This window comes from Echeneis naucrates, chromosome 11, assembly GCF_900963305.1.
Source record: "Echeneis naucrates chromosome 11, fEcheNa1.1, whole genome shotgun sequence".
NCBI lineage: Eukaryota > Metazoa > Chordata > Actinopteri > Carangiformes > Echeneidae > Echeneis > Echeneis naucrates.
Window position 1 is genome coordinate 12,884,758 of NC_042521.1, and position 18,011 is coordinate 12,902,768.

Genomic DNA, 18,011 nt, shown 5'->3' on the forward strand with positions numbered 1-18,011 from the left:
TGATGCAGGAAGTACGTCCTCTGCTGGGCCTTTTTGATTATGAAGTCAATTTTGGGTGCCCACCTTAAGTCCTGGGAGATGGTAGACCCCAGAAACCTTGAGGTTTCCACAGCAGATACGTAGTTATTGAGAATGGTGATGGGGGGCAGTGTGGGGGAGTTACTCCTGAAGTCCGCTGTCATCTCCACAGTTTTGAGCGTGTTCAGCTCCAGATTGTTCTGACCACACCAGAGGGCCAGCTGTCCCACCTCCTGCCTGTAGGCAGACTCGCCACCGTCCCGGATGAGGCCGGTGACCGTTGTGTCGTCTGCAAACTTCAGGAGTTTGACAGATGGGTCACTCAAGGTGTAGAGGGAGAAGAGCTGTGGGGAGAGCACACATCCCAGGGGGGCGCCTGTACTTATTGTCCGGGTGCTGGATGTGATTTTCCCCAGCCTCCTGTCCGCCAGGAAGTTAGTGATCCACTGACAGGTGGAGGCTGGGACGGTGAGCTGGGTGAGTTTGGAGTATGTTGGAATATATTGATGAATATGTTGATATTACATGTGAAGCTTCATTATGCCATAATGTGTTAACATGACTTTTCTCTAAATACTTGCCTGGGGGTTGATGATTCCAAAAAATGTTCTGGTTATGTATAAAATTTGACAATTTCTTTTATTTAACCAGGCTATTCACATTAGGAGAGGTACACCTTGCAAGGGAAAATCAATCAGCGGGTGACTAAGAGCATTATTTATGAACCGTCATATTCGTCCTACGTCCTTTTCTTCCTTTACCTTTAATTAAAATCATATAAAATCTTACTACTGAATTTTCCCCAAGAACTGCATTTCTCGTATTATGCCCTAAAAAGGAAATTTAGGCCGTATTTTTTGATAATAAATGTCTTTTATGGAGATGAGTGAGCAGACTATATTTTATCCCAGCTGCTGTGCTTGTATCAGTCAACTTCTCATTGTGCAGTAGTGTTCAGTAGTTTTGTCATGTTTTGGTTAACTTTAACTCCTATTCTACGGAAGAGGCCTTTGTTGAATTTCAGAGTGTCGTGATGAGGTAGTGAAACTTTCATGGCTTTTTTGTTACAAGGTCACTGGTAAAGTGGTACGAACATTTCCCATCTCCCACACACAATAATCGTGCTGCATTTTTGCGGATCCACTTGAAAGTCTCAGGTGATGGAACAGACACATGCAGCGCACTGAAATGTAGTAAGCACTGAAGTAGTTTCCAGCAAATACACTAAAACACGCTTTATCTTTTGTGATGGGAATGTGTGTGTGTGTCTGGGATGAGGCAAAGCCAGACTGCTGACGGACCCTCGCTGCGGTGGGGATGGTAATAGTTTGCCAGAGCCTTGGGGGAGCTGCTCAGCAGGCGAAGGTGTGTTTGTAGATTTGTGCGTGTGTGTGCTCGTGCGTTTTCATTCACCTATCAGCAGGAAAGGGTAGACCGAACCCTACAATTCACGTCTCAACAGCTAAGTCATCAACCCTTTTAATCCAGCCCAGCAGGGGCATGTCTGTGTTTTTGGCAGGGCTTGCGCGGTGTTGAAGCCGAGTTAGAGAATCCTTCAGAACTATTTCCAAACAGCCCTGATCGATTGGTCAAGAATTCTTTGAAGTTTTGCACATACAACCTCTTATCTCGTCCGTGTCGTGTTGATTTTCACAAGTTGCCTTTGAATATATTCCCTGATGCTTCTAATGTGTGACCCTCTCCTCTTTTTCTCTCTCTCCTGCTGCAGGACGAATGTCATAGGATGAACACTGCTGGTGGGGTGTGTCTGTCTGTGCTGTCCTGTCTCCTGGCCGTGGCCGGGGTCCTGGCTGCTGTGTCTGCCCTCGCTCTGGCTCCTCTCTCTGCCCTGGCTGGGGCTGCCCATGGGGCTGCCGATGGCATCCCCAGGACCGGAGCAGAGGGGGCCCCCTCACCTGTCTCCACACCATGCTCCAGCCTTGTAGCTGGGGTGCTTTATGGATCTTTCTCCCTAAGGGAGCTGTTCCCCTCCAGGGCACCGGGTTGTTCTTGGTCCCTGGAAAACCCAGATCCCACCAAGTACTCCCTCTTCCTCCGCTTCACCCGCCACCCCGCCATCTGCCGGACACACTCCCCAATGCTCCTCTCTCTTGATCACCACCTAGCCAATCAAAGCTGTCCTCTTCATCTGAAGTCGGCCAGAAATCAGGATCAGGACGTCATTGATCTCTGCGGTAGCCAATCCAACTCAGATGGACCTTACACCTTCCTCCAGTTTGATAAGAACTTTGTTCAACTGTGTCTAACCAGACATCCAGCAGCTGATGAGCCTCAGGTACCCAAGGAAGTGCTGGAGCTGAGACTGGTAGAGGTGTTACTCATCAATAATGAGAACTCCAGTCAGTTTACCTGCGGCATGCTGTGCAGATGGTTCGAGGAGTGTTTGCGCACTGGACACAATGGAGATGAGGAGTTGTTAGATGGGGATGGTTGCGGGATGACCCAGACAGGATGTATCTGTCCGAACCACAACATCATGGCACCGCCCGTCCCACTGCTCCCAGAGACGCCACACAGTTTCAACAACGGTTCGCTGGTTCCTGATGACTGCTGCGTTACTGAGCTGCATTCTAATGATGCAATCGCCATAGCACCCAGAGATGTTCGACAAGGTAGGATTGTTTTCCTCTCGTGTTATCAGATGGGGTTTCAGCGCTGCCTTCCCCAGTTTGATTGCATTACATGTGATCTTTGCTCTGAGGGTGTTTGTATCTTTTCAAACATGATAAAGCAGAAATTTCCAAAGGACACAGTTGTCCGCATCTTGTTAAAATCACAAAGGTTTTAAATCAAATAGAAGCTGTTGTTTACCTGTACATAATTCGCAGTGGCAAGTAGGCAGAAGAAAAGTTTGTCTTGTTATCCTGGACTTTGACCACCAACAAGGAGGTGAGCCTCGGCTTGGCAGAGAATTTATTTTTTTAAATTTGTCTCAGGCATTTTGGCCTCTAATTAAAAAACGAAGGAGTTCAAGCTTGGTGTTTTACACTATCCATCAAAAGGTATCTTAAATGCTTCTCAGAAATCCAGGCGTTTGATCTATATTTTAGATATTTCCCAGTTTGGCCAAAAGGTGTTGGTCCAAGGGCATCCATTTAAATACCGCACAAAATGATGTGTGTATGTGTACATGTGCGCCAAAACATGTTGTGATAATGTTAGGACAAAATCAGATTTGACACCCTTGCACACATATATGCTCATGGTCATTCATACATCAGTGCACGGAACAGAAGGCATGCAATCTCTTCACACACATAGCACATTGGAATATGTATGCTTGTGTGCATCTGCATAAATTTGTGCGTGTGACTCTGTGTAAGTGCTTTATCCAAACAGAAATGGACAATTGCGCATACTAAAGCTCCCCTCATCATTTCAGATCATCGCTGCCACCGGAGATCTCATAATGTAATTAAACTAGATGAATGTAGAAGTCAGTGTACACATACAGAGAGACATTGTAGTTTGTGTAGTCGTTCACAGAATTGCATAATATTGCTTTGGGTGTCTTGAAGGCATGTTTGAGGAGTAAATAGTTCTAATTAAAAGCCAGTTCTTCCTATTGCAAGACTTGGCCTGCCTTCAGGAATGTACTAACACACATACTGAGAGCTCTGGGGAGAAACTTACCTTGCTGATGGGAAAGTTATCGTCATTCTCTGGATCCAATCAGTGGGGGTGGTGCATTGGGGAAAGGTGTTACCGTGAAATATGCTCAGAGATGGAGACAGGGAGGGACAACACAGGATGTAGGAGGAAAGAATATTTTACCAGTTTGACTTGGACTATTTTTTGTTGCAGAGACAAAATCCAAACAAACTGATGCCATGGGGTCGTGGTAATATTAAACTCACGCCAGCTGCCTGGAAGCTCTGCTGGTTTTTCTGTATCTTAACTCAAAAACGCAGATGTGACATGCATATTAGTTAGTTAGTGACTGGTCACCCAATAAGAGATCACTCAAAGAGACCTTGGTGAGAAGATAGCTTCAAGGAATATGGGCTTCCAAAACAATTCCCCCATGTGCTAATTACCCTGAAAAATCAAAATTACTGTAAACTCAACACTGCGCTGTTCAAGCCAGAATCTTCTCCGATGCTGTTTCTTCTTCTATCCCTTCGCAACACTAAAAAACAAAGCTCAATGTTTGCTTTCTCCTCACTCATTAGTCTGTTTCTTCTGGGCACCCATCTCTCCCTCTTTCTCTCTCTCTGTATCTGTCTTTTCATCCCTTCCTGTAGAATAGCTGAAAGTGATTAATCTTGGCATGTTTTTCTTTCTTTTTTTTTTTTTTTAATGATATGGAGATTTTCTCACAGTTTGACATGAAATAATAAAACATAAACTGACCCAGAGTGATCTGAGAACTCTCCTTTACCCAGAAAAAAATGTATTAATAGTAAAATGCCTTCATTTCAAACCAAATGGTTGGATTGTTAATAACAATATAGGGTGCCTCCTCATCGGTCTTCAGTGCTGAATAGAATTTGATTTGGCTGCATATTTTCAGTTTACATGTTCAAAAAAACTGGGTTAAAACAGAAAAACAAGTAAATATTGAAAAGGTTTCTGTGCTTGCCTGATGTGGAAAAGATGGATTGGAAACATAGATTGTGAGGGAATAGATAAAATTAGAAGCACAAGGAATATGTGACTTACATGTGTACGAAAGCTTCTGCGCCACTCTGGAGATGAAAAACTACAACAGACGAAAACATCGGGGCTTTGTAAAGTAATGAGACAAACACAATTGCCATATTTCTATCACGTTTCAACTTCTTTTCAGGCTATTTGCATAATCTTGCTGCGGCAGTTTTCTTCCGCAGTGGTTTAATGGCACCTGACTGGAAATTTAGCCCCTCTAGCTGTTTATCTCTGTAAAACAATTTGTAATATCCGCATGCTAGTAGAGGATGGAAATTAAAAGAAATTCAAGGTTTGTGCTGCCAATTCTCTTGAAGCACAGGGTAAATTTGTACTGTATTTTTTTTTTTTTTAATTGTGCTTACCACTCAGGAAGCCGACAGGTAGATGAGTCACACACTGATCACAGGTCGATCCCAGTGCATCTAAATATTCCTGATTATCCCTGACCAAAACACTTCCCAACAGACTGCCAATGGGCAGAGCAGTATCTGGTTATAGAGTTTTCTACATCAGAAATAACTGTTTTTGAATTAATGTGGATCCTTCATGTTCTACAAAACATCAAAGTGGAACTGAAAATTCCAAGGTGACTCGAATGTTTCTTTACAACTGGCACTGGCACTGTGTGTACGGTCGAATGATGGGGGAGTGAAAATTAGCTGTAATGTAGTTGACTAATTAGATATCATTTGCTGTTGTACATTTGTTCCCGTGGTGGAAGATTTTATCTATAATGATTCAAATGAGCGTACGCTGAAGCTTTAGGACAGTCGGTTCAAGCAATAAATACCACAATAGGTGCAAGTCTGCCGAAAGGGCGACTTAGGCACTGCATTTTGGACGCAAACAGTTTTTGTATTTGATCTTGGTCATTTTAAATGAGCAAGAAAAGGCGGAGAGCTGAAACACATGGATAAAATGTGACATTTAAATAACTCTTCCCTTCCTGTGTTTGTACCATTAACCTGATGCAACAAGTTATGTTACACCAAAGATGAATTAATGAACACGGAGCATTAAAGCTTTCTGAAATCCCGATCTTTTTTTATTAGAATATTACTTTCTAATATATTTAGATCACTGCATGAAGAAAGTCTTGTTTTCTCAAGATATTAATGAGACATCATTAGTTTATACAAATAGCAGTTAGTGCAGTATCATTTACATAATTTGCTAAATATTAACTTAGATCATATTCTGAAGATTTTTCTTGGTTTTCTTAAAACATAGATGGACATGGGGAAAAAAAAAAAATCTTTTTTTTTTTTTTTTTTAATTCTTGTCCACTTCCTACTGCCACAGTTACTGTCCATTGTACTGATTGACCTTTTCTAAATCCAAGGTGCCATTTCGGATTGAGCAGAATCTCAGGAAGTCTCCTCTGCCTGAAGCTGAGGACGGAGGTTTCATTAGGATATTCTATCTTTATTATGGCTATAACAGGTACAATAATTAAATTATACTTCATGTGACATTAGGTGACCAGTGAGGACATGCTTTCTTTGCACTGGTGGAACCTTTCAGAACTAGATGGCATTTACAGCACAAGACTATTCATCCTTCATTCTCAGTCTGAGAAGCAAAAGACATCATTTTGAATTTTTAATTGAACTATGACTCTTGGTGAGAAATTTCTCAATGAAATTTGTATTGTGATGTTATCATTGCAGTCCATATGACCCAGAGAGGTCCGGGGTCCACGTCTATCAAATCTGTGATTATATTACGTTAAGACCCAGAACAGATTTGAGCCATATAACTATGCAAAACGCAGGTAAACAAATATTGTCTAATTTCCATATAAATAGGGTATGGAGGGGTAATACAATTTGAAGTATACAAGGATTCTACTTTTACTTTTATGTATGGATATTATTGATTTGATAAAAAAAAAAAATAAAAAAAAAAGTGTGTGTAATTTCCAAAGCAAGCTGGACAAGCTTCCAAACTCCAAACATGGTATTAAAAAAAAAAAAAAAAATTCAAACACCATCTGTGACCTGACGAGTACAAGTAACACTGCTGTTGAGGCTAATAATTCTGACCACATTTTTTTGATTTGCAAATGTTACTGAGGCACTGTGATTAGGAGGATTATCTCTGACACGGGACAATCGAAAAGCCAGCACACAGCATGTTCATGGACAACAGCATTTTTCATTACATTATATTTTTGTAGATGTGCCAAAAAAAAAAACAACATTAAAAAAAATAACTTACTTATTACCATGCAAGCATGCAATTTCAGAACCCACCAACAGGCATGCTGTGTGAGTGAATGTCGGGTCTGTTTACGATAGAACACACCACAACTTATCTGAAACCCGCCCAGTAGTTTAGTTTTCCATTTATGCATGAATCTGATTCTATGTTTGACAAAAAGTGAAGTAAGAAAATATGGAATGTCAAAGCATTAAATATTAATGAACTGGGATTTTGGGCCTTTCGTATATCGCCACACAATGAACCAGTGAACACACACTGGATATTAGTATAAACGCGCCTTTTGAAAGATAAGCTCAGCCGATGAGAATGAAATGACAACTACCCATTTAGAGCCAAATCGAAGATTTACTTCAACTGCACAGACTTGTCAACAGACAGTGCCATCAGTCTAGTTAAAGACTAATTTCAAGTGTCAAATCAAAGAAATGGCCAGAAGAGTTAAAACCAAGTTGCTCAAGGAGCAGGACCGAGGCTGTGATGTAGGATTACAGAAACAGTATAGAATTCATGCGCTGACCTCTAATTTTATGGACAGATCATGGCTGAGTCAAGGAAGATCACATGTTTGTACTCATGCCTTGACATAAATATATTGCCCCCCGGGTGTGCTATTTCCACTGGCAGTGCTAACATAGCAGAGAATATTTCACCATGATGGATGATGGATACCTACCAACCCTCTTTTGCCTGGCGCATGAGGGTGAGCTCTAAGCCCTTGATCAAGAAGTGGAGCTCCCTATTGTGTCACTTTGTCACTTCCTCCACTCCCACCCGTAGCTCCATACCTAATTTGAAAATTACACTTCGACATGAGATTTATCATACTGTTCTAATAAAGGTTCTTTAATATTATCAGCTGTAATAGCTGTAAAGATATATATATACAGTCGACATCTCATTTGTGCTTTGACTATCTTTACATACAATGTGGTGTTAACGTCATTGTTCTCAATGATTCATCAGTCATTTATGGGGGAATTACAACATCCTGCGTCATCCATCATTTTTGCAACACCCAGCCACGGCCTTCTTTTAATTGAATTACTTGGCCTGAACACTTTTTGTTGGAAGAGCTAGCATCCACTGCACATTTTCCAGGCCTTCTTTGTTTTTGTATATTTAACATCTTGAACTTAGGACTGATTCCTTTTGGGTCAGCATTAAACATCACAGTGACATGCAGTATATACTGTATCTGCCCGATTGCGTGAATGAACCGAAATAGCTGAGCTACAAAACAACAATGGCACACGCCTGAGTGAAAGTGCGGACTCACATGATCTGTGGGCTTCTTACATCTGAACTAACAGACGTCAAGCCATGCGGCACGGAAGCATCACGAAAGTCTGATCACATTCTCCGAAGTATATCGTTCAAAAAAAGTCCAGCAGCATTACAAGTCAATTTAAAAAATCTATCGCTCTTGTCAAATGTGTAACCATGCCCTGCTGAGCACAAGCATTTGTTTTATGTTGTTTGTTTGTTTTTTTTTTTCCTATTCAGGTAAAGAGCACAATAAAAAGTCGAAGCAATTTCAGGCACTTTTTATGTGAGTGCTAGGTGTGTAATGGTTATAGAGTTGAAGGGTTTTTATTTTAAACAATAATGAATATACTTTCCGTCTCTCTTTTTGTTTAGTTTTTTTGGATTGGTGATAGCGAGGCAGGCACATCAGTAATGGCAAGAAAGGTGCAGCTCACAGAGCCAGGAGTTAAGTGGCTAAAAGCATTGTCTCTGACCCCAGTGTGTGTGCGGTCTGGGTTTGCTCGTGGACGTTAGAGCTGTGACTGCGCAGTGTTTACAGGCAGCAGCGCAACGATAAGCCATTTTGAGTCTGTGTTTTTCTTCTTCTTTTCATTATTTCTTACCACAAGTGACAGATCTGTTCATTAGCTTGGACCTTTTTCAAAATTTTTAGCTTAATAACAGCTTTTTGGAGACACGTTCAATTCCATGCATAATAGAAACACATTGTTTTGAAATTCTATCTGTAAAGTCCAGATTGTTCTGTGGATAGCCTTGATTATTATTCCGGTGGATCACATTAGACTCTGGATGTGCACCAAATTGCCCATGTTTAAAAAAAATAAATAAATCAATAAAAAATCATCCTCTCCTGCTAGATTTACTGAATTGATACAAAATTCCTTGATCTGCCGCTTTCGCCACACTGGCACTAAAGTTGCACGGGTTGATCCCAATCCCTTCACACAAGTCAGGTGAAATTTGGTTCAGTGGTTTTTGAGTAATCCTCAAAAAATCAAGCAAATAAACAAACAGATCAGAAAAAAGGTCTACGGTCTATTGGGGGTTAAGCTGTATATCCAAAATACTTCTTTGACTTGTTGGTGCACAGTGAAATGTTCAGGTATCAGCTGTTCCAAAAGAAGGTCTTATCGGTGGACAACTGTCTCTCTACTTTCGCACCTCCCCATTGCATGCTCCCATAACATGCACACACAGCACTTCCCTGGAATGAGTGGGGATTTTCATCAGGCCTGATAGAGGGTGTGGATTGCGGTGTATGTGTGAAACCCAGGGAGAAAGAAAGAGGGAGAAATGGGCAAAAGAGAGGATGCCAGAGAGAAGTCTGGGATTTGGCTGGGACTTATGGGACTAGATCACTGTTGCATTGAGCAGGAGCACACACACACACACACTGCTCATCCCCTCCTCATGGAATACTTTCTGCTTCCAGGTAATTAGAGCAGAGAGAAGAGTGTGTGCGTGTCTTTTTTTTTTTTCCTTGTTGTTTTCATGGTGTGTGTGTCTTTAGCAGCATGGGTGAGTGAAGTGTTTATTTTCACACTGTGCATGCGTGCAGTAGATGCAGGTGTTTTAATAACCCTTAACTCTACTCAAACACAAGCATACACAATGAAAAATGTACACATGCCACCACACATGGCCGAGAGCAATTGCATGCTGTGCAATACAGTGGGTGTGATTTTTTTTTTTTTTTTTTTTTTAAAGCCAAAACCTCATGCATCCTCTCTGTGTAAGGACAGTCAATTCACGCTGAAGTTCTCACCACGAGGGGGATGGGCGAAAGGGTGGAAGGGGTCAGCTGAACTGTTGGGGACCTTTCAGACACATCCAGCTTTGTAGAAGTCAGTGATAGTGAAGAGAGAGAGAGAGAGGTCTATGATCCCTTTAAAGGTGTGCTCTGTTCTCTGCAGGGGGCCCCGAGGCCGAAGACTAACAGGAGGTCAGAATGTGCACTGACTCTCTCAATGGCAGTTCCATTGGCCTCAATGGCCTCTTTTGATGTCGATAACCCCCCACTGTTTAAATCACCCATTTCTTAGCAGTGGTTGGAGCCACTGCACCATGTAGCCGGTTGTTCCTCCCCCGTTTTAAGTTGTATCATTGTTTGTGTTGAGACCTACAAACGGTGAACTTGATGATGTGGTTGTCGGTAAATCAGTTCGCAGTTATCAGTAAATGTAAGACTGACTGCTCGGGGTGACGGTGGCAACAGGATTAGTATTCTGTGCTTGTGAGCTGCGGCTCGCTCTCTGAACGGGCTCAGCACTGAGCCCCTTTATGCTCCAGCGAAAGCCTCTAAACACACACTCACCCACTCTCACGCGCACGCTCACACACCTTGTCATTTATAATCATTTCAGTTTCCTCAACAGATCATTGTGGATCACTATGGATTTGTATACAGTATTCTGTCCTGCCATGGTCATATTTCAGAGGCACTGCATCATGAGCCAACTTCCTGCTGCTGCCATTAAAAATGTCATAAATCAAAATAAAGAGAAGATATATTGTGCACCTTCCAATAAATACATCACTTTGTCCAGCTGTGCTGTGCAATGCCACCGTCTCACTGAGAAATGTATATATTTCGTTGCAAAAAGAGAAGACATTTGCACTTTAGGCATGCTTACTTGACTCCTACACGTTCCACGCTCCCACATACATCAGTGTGTGCTTTGGCATTTTACCTCCCACAGGAACCATCTGCACACATGGGATCCAACACGCTGTATAGCTTCAGTTTTTCTATGGCAGAATTGTAAACAAATACAGTTGCAAATGGCTGTAGTTCAGCTGTAGTTTGGCTCTAGACCTTGTCCCAGCCCAAAACGGCAGGATCATTCTCAAAATATGAACAAAGGTTTATTAGATTAATCTTTATTTTCGAGTGCTGGATATGATCATCTATTATGCTACAATAATTAGTCAATTGTTTAGTCCGTAACATTAAAAGCGATTTGGAACTATTTTGATAGCAAATTGATTCCTTTGTCATAGGTAATTGTGAACATGGGGTGTTGGACTGTTGTTCAGGCAAAGCAATGTATCTGGGGAAGCCACTTTAGGATTTTGGAAATAATTTGTGCACATTTTCTGACATTATCTTCTATAGGTCTATAGTAAAATCTGTTAAAACTCACTGAAGGGCCAACCAGCTGACCAACTGACCAACTGACTTTACAGTTGAGAAAAGCTGTTAGAGTTGAAACAACAGCCACTAATGTCCATAGACATATGGACTAGAGTGGTCTGAGAGAGAAAAACCAAAATATGGATTACATTCGCATGCATATATACATATTGCAGTAGAACAGAGAGTAGTATCCATCCCCTTGTGCCAGACCCCTTTTATATATCAGGGGACATAACTGCTCGACTAAAGCCCAGTTCTGAATTAGGTCTATCACTCTGTCCGCACCCAATCAAAGTTGTATGATGGTAAGAAGCAGGCAGCACCAATGGCAGACTGGATTTGTGAGCAGGATATTTTAGGAGAGTGGATGTTCGGAGTGACGTGAGCATGAGTAGATGAAGTGAAGCAAGGGATATGTGGTTAAGGCACCAGCGGGCCAAATTAGCAAGCCTCCAGAGACCCCTCTGTGCCTACCCAATATGTGTGTGTGAATGAATAGATGACACAGAAGCCTTAGAGGTACTCTATGTTTCATAAGAATTATGCAGCTCTTGAGTGGTCGTAGAGCAATTTCATGATAATGAAATACAGCGATATATTGCTGCCCCACCCGCACACAGACATGGGTACACACACAGACACACAGACACACACACACACACACACACACAGTCTACATAACTCTCTGGCCCACTGACTCCTAGTCAAGCTCCAGTGCCTTCGTGTGATCAATTAACTGCAGAAAATAGACGGATATCCCGCAGTGCACCTGTGCCTGCAGTCATGTGACAAAGTCTCCTGAGACTTGCGTTCTTCAATGTGTGTGTGGGGTGAGTGTGTTCATTTGGTTGCTAAAGAGTTCTGTTGATGTGATAATTGAAAAATGTTTGAGGGTCAAACTCCAACCGTGGAAATCTCTATGACTACTATGACATTTCATCTGAATATCACTCACTCGCAGTTTGTGCGATACTGCTCATTGATTTTTAGGCAAACCCCCGCCTCATGTCTTTGCTGTGGCAACAGTGGAATTTTATTTTTAACAGAGAGCAAGCCGTTTTAACTAAAGCATTTGATACAGGAAGCTATTTAGTGATACAGCCTGGATGAAAAGATTATTTTATTTGTCTGCGCTGTATTTCAGTCAGTCGTGGTGTTGCAGAGTGAGCCCATCTCCAACCTCTGACTGTGAAACAGCTCAAGTACAAGAAAAGTCAATAATGAATCTGAGAGAGCAGTTGTGTGACCCAGGTGCCTTTATATTTCCGCCTAATCAGCACAGAAGTCATCAAAATGATTACAGCGGCTTTCAAAGAGTCATAGCATGGCGATGGGTTCAATTAAAAGCCTTTTGTTGCACACATGTACATCTTGAAGTCTTTGACACAATATACACAGCAGGTTTTTCTGCCAGGCAAGGCAACAATCTTACATTCACCAATTAGCTGGCAAACATGATGGACAACTGCTGGAGAATAAAAAACTCAGCAATAGAAAGAATGAACTATTGGCTTTCATGCCAGTTTGCTTTGGAACCAATTGTATATGTGAAAATGTGATTATAAGTCAAATGTGTCCCTCCAACTTGTTGATCAAAGATATTAGTTTCCTATGAGTGCTTCCTGTGTTGAACCTTGCGATGACAACATATTTAAAGTTGTATTAGCATTCTTAGTTATTTTTCCTTTATTTATTTAGTGAAGGTCTTTCAAGCTGGACAAGATTGTCAGTGGCATTGAAGTGATCTTGACCAGCAATAGAAGCTAAAATGGTGATGCTATTTAATCCAATTGTACTATCTTGGAGTGGAAAAGGCAATCCTTTCTACATAAATTTATCTTTGAATATGGTTAGATATTTATCCAGGAAACAGTTACAAACCCCCTTATTTTCACTAGAAACGCTCAAATCATTGTATTACTACTCATATTGAAAACATCCTTCAAATGTTCACTGTCGTCTGGAAAAGACATGTGACCTGCTGGGCTCGTGACGGTTTTGGTTTAGAACTACTCTGACTGGGGAAAAAAAAAATAAAAATAATGATAATAAAACATCTTCAAAACACTTCCAACCGAGCATTGTTGTTGGCATAAATTTTGAAAGTATTACAAAGGCATCTCAATGAGCTTACGTGTTCGTTTCTCCCCAGTCCCCAGTGAATCATTATTTATAGACTGTCTATAAATCACGACTGACAGTATAGCGGAGGGCATGGACAGCTCTTCATCAAATTGGAAATGAATTCTCAACTTTATGAAGTCAAACGATAACACCAAGGTGCCTGTCTGAAGCCTGAGACTCACCAGGACATCCGTAACGGAATAGGAAATGTCCAGGCTAAACTTCACAATGACTTACAACAAATCTGCCTCTCAGAAAGTGATGGTCTGAATTAGGTAGGGGAGATTAGTGTATGAGCTCAGCTGCTGACGTAGTTTAAAAACTATACTGCATATTTAGATATATGCTAAAGAACAATGTGGCAAATCATCTCCATATGTGCTAAATAGCACGCAAGCTACTATGGATGATGACTCTGGATCCGTGTGGTCCATCTATGATGCAATCACGCGTTTAAAGTATGTCACTGTGGCCCATGTGGTGAACAACTGGCCACCTGAGCCCACATCAGTTACACTCTGTGATGCGTACGTGCTCCCGCGTGAGCATGCATATCATAAAAAACACGTGTGCATCCCCGACCATACTTGGCACACACAGGCATCCCAGAAGATGATCTAACTTAGCGGGGCCATCAGGAAGATTTACAGCAGCAGGATAATTACCTCTTGGTACTGTAGCGTGATTTGAGTGTATGTGGGACCTGTTACCTCTGAGGTGGAATGACACTGAAAGCCCCGTAGATATTTGACAACCAGTTATTTAATGCTTTTCTGAAGGTGCTATAGATGCAGCTTCCATCCTTTTCTAGAAGTAAGCTGATGGTATTGTCACCAAGAGAGACATAGTGAGACACAGTGGGGGGAGGCGGTCGTAATTGATACCAAGCACCAAGGCGTATGACAGATTGCCTGCCATTATGTAAATGCTTTTTTAGAGAGACAAGATTCATTTCCATGCTGTTGCTCCAGCATGTTTAAGTTCAATGCACAGACCTGTGCGCTTATGTGCTCCTGCAGGCTTTCCATGTTTAAGCAGGAGCTTGATACATTGTACAGCCATGCTTACTCCCTGGCTGTCACCCACGCGTTCTTGGTACCCGTTAGATGTCCTTCACGATGAGTGTCACGGGGAGCACTCTTCCCTCTGAAATGCCTCCTCTGGGGAACTCATTTGTGTTCATCTGGCTTGACGTGAGGGGAATCTGTTTGCTAGATACAGCCTTACATGATAGACAGGGCGATTTATCCTAATACAGGGAAAGGAGGCATCCTAAATGCACACACATTCCACTGTCCACGTAGACATCAACACACATTCAACGATGAGCTCACTCATACAGTTAGGTATTTAGTGCATGTGACACACTGTCAAAGACAGGTGAAGTATGAAAACAGCCGAATTCATTAAATATGAAAATGTTTCGTTCTTTCCTGTTACTCCCCTGTTTGTTTGCTGGCGGCTGGTCTCTGGGGTGCTCCCACATTCATTCCAAGAGCAGCTGTATGCAATACACCCCCACACACGCCGCAAGAAAACACCAAGTCTGTCTGTGCATGCACTCCTTAATGACTTTGTACCATGTGAGTGTTTTTTTGTTTTTTTTTTTTTAAAACAAAGCTGCCATTGTGTAAATTGACAGTGGGAGGGAGGAAGAGAGCTCTGGTCATCCTCCTGAGGCTGGGGCTCACTGGGGAGTGATGACACTCATTGAAATGCTGGATTATCATCGGATGCATACACAAACACACGTGTGTCATGAACACACGTATGAACAGCCGCGTCCAGCCAAAAGAGAGCAAAGCGTAAATGCACTCACAAGCTTGGAGCAGGGAGAGAGACATAATGATTACTGCGAGGGAATCAGGCAAGACAGTGCAGGAAGGAGAACACAATAGGCTGGCATGGGGGTGGACATGTGTGTCTGCACATGTGTGCGCGTGAGTGAGCCAATATGTAACAGCAGCCAGCTCCCAGTAGTTACATTAAAAGCCCTTCCAAACATCACAGAGAAGGAGTGGATGTGTAATTCTTGACGGCTGCGTGTCAGTCATGCCATGCCCTTGCTGAGTAAAGCAAACTTCCAAACTTCCTCTTTCTCTCTCTCTCTGTCCTTCTCTCCCTCCCTCTCTATCTCTGTCCTGCTCTCTGTGCCTCCCGCTCTCTTTTTGTCAGGCCGTATTAGCATCACCAGCCGGTGTGTGGCAATTAAATATATCCCTGGGCAATGAGGCCCTATTTAGAAATCATTACAAGACAAGGAAATCTTGCCCCACGAGTTTAGCAAGAACACATGGGAAACAGTGTTTGTGTGTGTGTGTGTGTGTGTGTGTGTGTGTGTGTGTGTTCCTTACCTACACAGTCTGTCCTGTTGTGCACATCTGAGGCTCTTTTCTTCCAAGATAACTCTCCCCCTTCAGACAGTCTCCAACGGTGCTTTGAACGCCCCTCCTTCCCCCATCATCTGTATGTGTCTAAAGGAGAGGTGGGGAGACAAGATGGTCAAATTCTGGTGGTCTATTTTGATAGTGTGTGTGTGTTGTGCTGAAGAATCGGTGTAACAGTATTGTCTATATTCTCCTTACTGATGTCCTTGACTGATTTCTGTGGGTGTGTCCGTGCCTGTGTGTGTGTGTGTGTGTGTGTGTGTGTAAAATTGTTTTGTTTGTGTCTGAGAGTTTCCTCCTGCTTCTACCGTGCACTCATATCGACCTTTGTATCATCTCTCTGTGAAACATGCTATATTGTAACCTTTTATAAAAGGCACTGTTTGTTTTATAGATTGATTTGATAGAAAATGTGTCACAAATGTTTTCATTAAAACAGAAAGAGGGAGCAGAGACACAAAAGGACAAAAGAAGGATCAAAAAGGTCTCCACATTCGCTGATTTGCCACCAGTTACAGACTTTTCCATTAGGGTGGTCTTTGATTCGTTTTGCAATTAAAATAAACCTGCTATGCTTAAGTGTCTGAGAATTTTTAAAGAATAAACCCATTAGACTTAATAATTGGGAGTCAAACCATTGCTTTTTGTGGACGGTTTGTGGACAGTGATGTGCTTATCTAATGTGGTGCTCTGAGGAGCAAATGTAATCACACAAAGTTCTGCTTAATGTTTCAGCACTATCACGCAAGTGAAGAGGACCTTGATTTAATGAATACACAACATAGAGTTACTCAGAAAGGAAAAAGAAAAGGAAAAAAATTTAAGGAGGCCACAAACTGTTTATTTACCATGTCCAAACTGTGTCCAGCTACTGGTCAGGAATACTATAAAAGTTTATCACCTGTGTCAACACATTAATGTATAAATAACAGGATAAATAAGTAGATCTAAAAAAAAAAATCACCCCGACTTTTTGTTCTGCAGGGGACATAAAGCAAGGAATGCTCTCTTGGTCTTGCAGGAAATAAATGCGTTTGGGATTTATCGACACACTGGCTCTTATAAGCCTACTGTCACACTTCAGCAGTTACCCATGGCGGATTTAAGACTCAGGAAAGAAGAAACACTCTTAGTCTCCATCTCAGTCTCATTTTTGTTTCTTCCGCACCCTGCTGAAAGTACTTTTATTCCACTGCGGCAAATTCTCGCTCAAATATGGTCGAGTGGATCTGGAAAGGTATTGTGTTACAGTTCTTCAATGGGAGAATCTGCATCTGTTCCAGCCCTTCTAATCCCAACCTATCATTTCTGCTGATGACAACACAGTTGGCACGGAGCCACAGCTCCTCTCTGTCTGCCCCGTGTGCACAGCTGCCTGGAAATTGCGTTTTGTTTATATGATGGTAAAATATTCATAGTGGAAAAATAGCTGTGGAGGCTGTCCATATAATGCCCAATAAACTGACATCTAAATCCATCACACACGTGTGAGCACGCAGATGAACCTGCATAGCCGTGCAATGGGAGCTGACACCCTCAAGGGCACAATGAAGTGGATGACAGCAGCACCAGGACGTGTCTAACCTTAGAGCCTTACATTTCGCTCATACACAAACCCATATGCTTATACACACTGCACGCGCATTCACACACACACACACACACACACACCCAAAACTCTCAGACAGATTCTGCGGTTTGGGAGTCTTCATCGATCGACACTCGTCAGCATGTCCTCTATAACAAGCGCTGTCCCCGAAAGCACTGCAGCAACAGTAGGTGAGAGAGTGTGCACCTGTGCAGACAGAACAGGCTGACAGGTGGAGCACTGACTGACCAAAAAAATGTTTACAAACCAGTCTCTTCACCCATTTTTACCCATCATTCCAAATTGGGTCAAGACGCAGGACCGGCTTGAAGATGATGAGAAAGACCGTGGAGGCTGGAACCGAAACAAGCGCGATGATAATGATGAAGCATCTCGCCACAGGGATAACGAGAGCCCAGATCTGCCCCGAGTCTGCCTGCCATGCAAATTTCTCTCACACCAGCAATGAATCAAAGGCATAGCAAACCAATGTTTCTATTCACAGCACTTTAGTAAAGCAATCATTCACAAAGGATACGTTGAATACACACAGTTGATAAAATACACACAAGCCCACGATTACATGCACAGAAAT

At 42.3% G+C, this 18,011-nt stretch overlaps 1 protein-coding gene across 1 annotated transcript in view; it reads left to right on the plus strand.

Annotated features, from left to right (window-relative positions):
- The first annotated feature begins 1,762 nt into the window (after nt 1-1,762).
- Nucleotides 1,763-18,011, plus strand: part of adgrb2 (adhesion G protein-coupled receptor B2) — a 124,430-nt gene continuing 108,181 nt past the window's right edge. Inside the window, exon 1 of the mRNA XM_029513511.1 lies at nt 1,763-2,651. Within this exon, the coding sequence (XP_029369371.1) occupies nt 1,763-2,651 (889 nt within the window). The remainder of the gene's footprint in view (nt 2,652-18,011) is intronic.